This window comes from Sinocyclocheilus anshuiensis, unplaced genomic scaffold (assembly GCF_001515605.1).
Source record: "Sinocyclocheilus anshuiensis isolate Anshui unplaced genomic scaffold, SAMN03320099.WGS_v1.1 scaffold5430, whole genome shotgun sequence".
In the NCBI taxonomy this organism is placed as follows: domain Eukaryota; kingdom Metazoa; phylum Chordata; class Actinopteri; order Cypriniformes; family Cyprinidae; genus Sinocyclocheilus; species Sinocyclocheilus anshuiensis.
The window spans coordinates 17,310-21,159 of NW_015551272.1; the positions used below are offsets into that span (position 1 = coordinate 17,310).

At 36.2% G+C, this 3,850-nt stretch overlaps 1 protein-coding gene across 1 annotated transcript in view; it reads right to left on the reverse strand.

Moving 5' to 3' along the window:
- LOC107663456 (zinc finger protein 501-like) overlaps positions 1–3,334 on the reverse strand; it is a 10,054-nt gene extending 6,720 nt beyond the window's left edge. Inside the window, exon 1 of the mRNA XM_016453701.1 lies at positions 3,328–3,334. Within this exon, the coding sequence (XP_016309187.1) occupies positions 3,328–3,334 (7 nt within the window). The remainder of the gene's footprint in view (positions 1–3,327) is intronic.
- Between the last annotated feature and the right edge of the window lie 516 nt (positions 3,335–3,850).

The window sequence follows — 3,850 nt, forward strand, 5'->3', positions numbered from 1 at the left end:
GAGCGAGTTAGTTAGGCTGGTGCGCCTGTGATACAGCTGTTCTGCGTTCTGATTAAAAGTTAAGACAGAGCGTCTTTTGTCTGTCGTTCTTCAAACATTACAGTAGACATATTTTGGTTTACAAACTGTATCGTTTCATCAGTTAGTTACGTTAGCACTCGGCTAACGTATCCACCATTATTGTTTTAAGTGTTTACAGTTTAGCAGCTAAACTTTAGCTGTGGACCCGATTTGCTTGCATAAGTGTTTTTGTATTTTATGTCATTATTTTAAGAAAGGATTGGAGCACTATATTATTGTTTTATGTAAAGGTGCTTTGTCAATGGTAGCACTTGCTAACTTGCTCAAGGACTCCTCTCTGTGCCAATCACAACAGGCTTGGCCAGCTGACCAATCAGAGCAGAGTAGGCTTATGGAAGGGAGGGGTTTGCTCTGAACTTGCTTGGAACGAATCGTTTCGAAATCATTGACAAATGACTCTAATATTAAATGTATATTCTGAGAAAATTACAATATTTTCTGACCTTATCATTGCCAAATGACTCTAATTTTAAATGTATATTCTGAGAAAATGGCAATGTTTTCTGACCTTAGATGCATTTAAACCTGTTGTAGAGGACTCCAACACAATATTAGCACACTATAAAATATTATATGACCTGGTCTTTAACAAAAAAGGCAAAGTTGTGCTTTACGTAATATTTCATTTTATTATTCATACTAGGGCTGCACGATATTGGAAAAAACTCACATTGCGATATATTTATTTTCTGCAATATATATTGCAATATGAAGGAAAAAAAAAAACACCAGATGACTTGAATAGCTCTATTTGGAGAAATAAAATCAATGATTGGGGTGATTTTGTAGGTGAGTAAATCAGCATAGGAAATAAACAAATTACAAGCATAGATAAATATAACAGAACAAAGATACAAATGAAATAAACAGTGCTTTGTATTTTTAAGGCAAGTCTAACAGTATTCAGGTACACAGGTTGAATAATCAAATGTAAAACAACACAGCATAGTCTTCACTGTACAAATTAAACATAATAAATCTTTGTTTAAGCTACAAAAGTGATTGTTCTGTGTGTTTTGTTGTTTGATTACCATGACACAGAAAGCAACAGGGACATTAAACTGCTGTGAATATATTGTTATCCTCTTTCTTTCTCAATTGTTTACCTTCACCTAAGCCATAAGCAACTGTTTTTACAAGGATACTTGCAGAGACATGCATTTTGACAAATTCGGCCATGTGTCATTTCAGGCACAAATAGTAGCGGAAGTGAACGGAATTCAGAGTTCACGTGCATCTGCGTGGCTCTCACCGTGTCTACACCGGACACGGTGCGACGCGACAAAATACTATAGAACCCATTGTAATCAGTGATGCTGTGTGACTGACTACACTGGATGCGGCGCGACACGACAAATCCCCGACAGTAAACTGATGCCGCGTTCTATCAATAGTATCTCCGTTCTATTTATGACGTACTGACACAAAGTTCAAATGATTTGCAAAGGTTGCTTTGTCGCATCCAGTGTACACAGACTTTGGGGCCGTTCACGTCGCGCCTAAAAACGCGTGGAAAACGCCAGTCGCGCTGCTTTCTCCTTCTTTCCAAAGCGCTCGGGAGCTTGCGCTTTCGTGGTGTCTGCCGTTGCTAAGCGACCGTGACCTGCGCTCTCCAAGACGATGCGGAAGTTTCAATAAAGGATAAATGGATTTACAGCACTGAAAATCGCTTGCAGTAGCTCTGATACTAAATGTATTTAAAATGGGTATCTCTGTACAGCTGTCGCATCCGGTGTAGACAGTGTCTGTGTGTGAACAAAGAAAACGATCAGTATAAATATAACGATCCGTATACTAAACAGTATAGTCTTTGCTCTAAAGCGCCTCCTGCTGTCAGAGAATGAGCCTGTCTACAGCAACATGTTTTTGTTGTTGCTCACCCTTTTTTCTGTTTTCTGCTCTTTTGATATTCTTTATCCTGGCTGAAGCACTTTTGCTTCAATCTATAAAAATTATCAGCCTATGTTATAGAGTAAACGTACCTATTAAGCTCACGTACCCATTAAGCACACTTCCATTTTTGAGATCAGATTATAATCAATTTATCAATAAATTCAATATACACTATAGGGGTGCTACCAGTCAGATTAAATAATTTACACTGCAAATAACAATAATAACAACTGCAATAAATAATGTTATGAGATTAATGTTTTAAATGCATTTATGAATATACAAATAAGAAATGTTGAGGGGAAAAATGCATACTTTTCAACAAACTTCTCAGCTGAACTACCAGTAAGTGGCGGTAAGTCATTGAGTCATTGAGTCATTCATTCAACTGATTGAGTGTGTTATCATGCTGGTATCTTAAGGACTTCCGTGGACCGCTGACTCCTGATAGAAATTAATCCTTTCCAGTAAGTTTAAATAGATTTTTACCTTTTATAGGCATTTTGCCTTTATAAAGACATTTTATTGGTGTGTATTTAGTGTGCATTATCTTTTGAGTCAAATTCTTACATTTAATCAGTGAATTAGAATAATAAGACATTTGGGCTGTTACCAAGCAAATGAAATCAGTATCAACAAAATTCATCTTTTCAATCCAGACGTAAACTGCACCTGAAGTAGCATTTAGAAGTATTTACATTTACATCTGCATTATGTGTAATGCAGAACATGAATGCATTTAACCTGCAGTTACAAATGCATAAATCATGTTTTAATATATTAAACATAAAATGTTGAATACTGATATTTGAAATGATTTAAAAAATAAAAAGATACTTTAAATGTGAAATTAAAACCGCCAGTAGGTGGCAGCAAGTCACTGTTAATAAGTGAGTCACTGCGATTGAACCGAATCATTTTAAATGGTTGATTCATTCAGGAACAAAATGTCATGTTGCTCAAAGACGCAAAACAGCGCCGTCGCTTTGTTTGGAATTATTTTTGTTGGTGAAATAGAGCAAAAACAGGCAATATGGGTGTCTAAGACTTAAGTCTCTTAATAAAACTTCTAGTTTACTGAACTGTTGTAAAAAATCAATATCACATTTGTATATGGTAATTTTTGGAGAAAAAAAAGGCTGAAGTGATATTAAGTGGTATAAATATACACATTTTCTGCCCCCATGTCTCGGATTTGTGATCATTCTGAATGTATTTGAATAGACTGAATCATGCAGTGAAAGAGCGCACTCTAAATGCGCACGCGCATTAGACTTCACGTAATGGGTGCACTCTGTAGGTGTTTTGAATGTTTTTTTGCATCGTGAGAATATTGAGCAATAGCTCACTCACTTGTCATGGTGTTACTTAACTATATCATGTTATGAATAAACTAAACATTTAGAATTTTTACCTCAGTGTGTTTCTTTTGAGTTTATGTGTGCTGTTATGCTCATTTGTTCTGAAGTCTCTCACAAAGAGACAGAGTAAGCCTCAGCGCTACCTTGTATTCTGTATTCTGCTAACTTACTGCAATTCTCTCTGATGATGCAGACACGGACTCCCTGTATACCTCCTATAATTTCAAGTCAATCAGATCATTGCACACGGAGATATGGGTCTCCGTATGTTCACACTGTCTGGCGGCCATTTTGAAAGTTGTCTAAAAACTTTCACCAAAAGAGGAGCCCCTTAAATGTGCGTTTTTTAGATGTTTAAGCCTTTATTTTGGGTAAATTTCACTACTTATTGTAAAATTAAGAGATTAATGTTCAGACTATTGCACCAGACTTTTGCATATTATATAACCTAGAACTTGGATGCGGGAAATAATTACATTAGATCCAAAAGAGTCTTAGCAGCATAGTGCAGATGC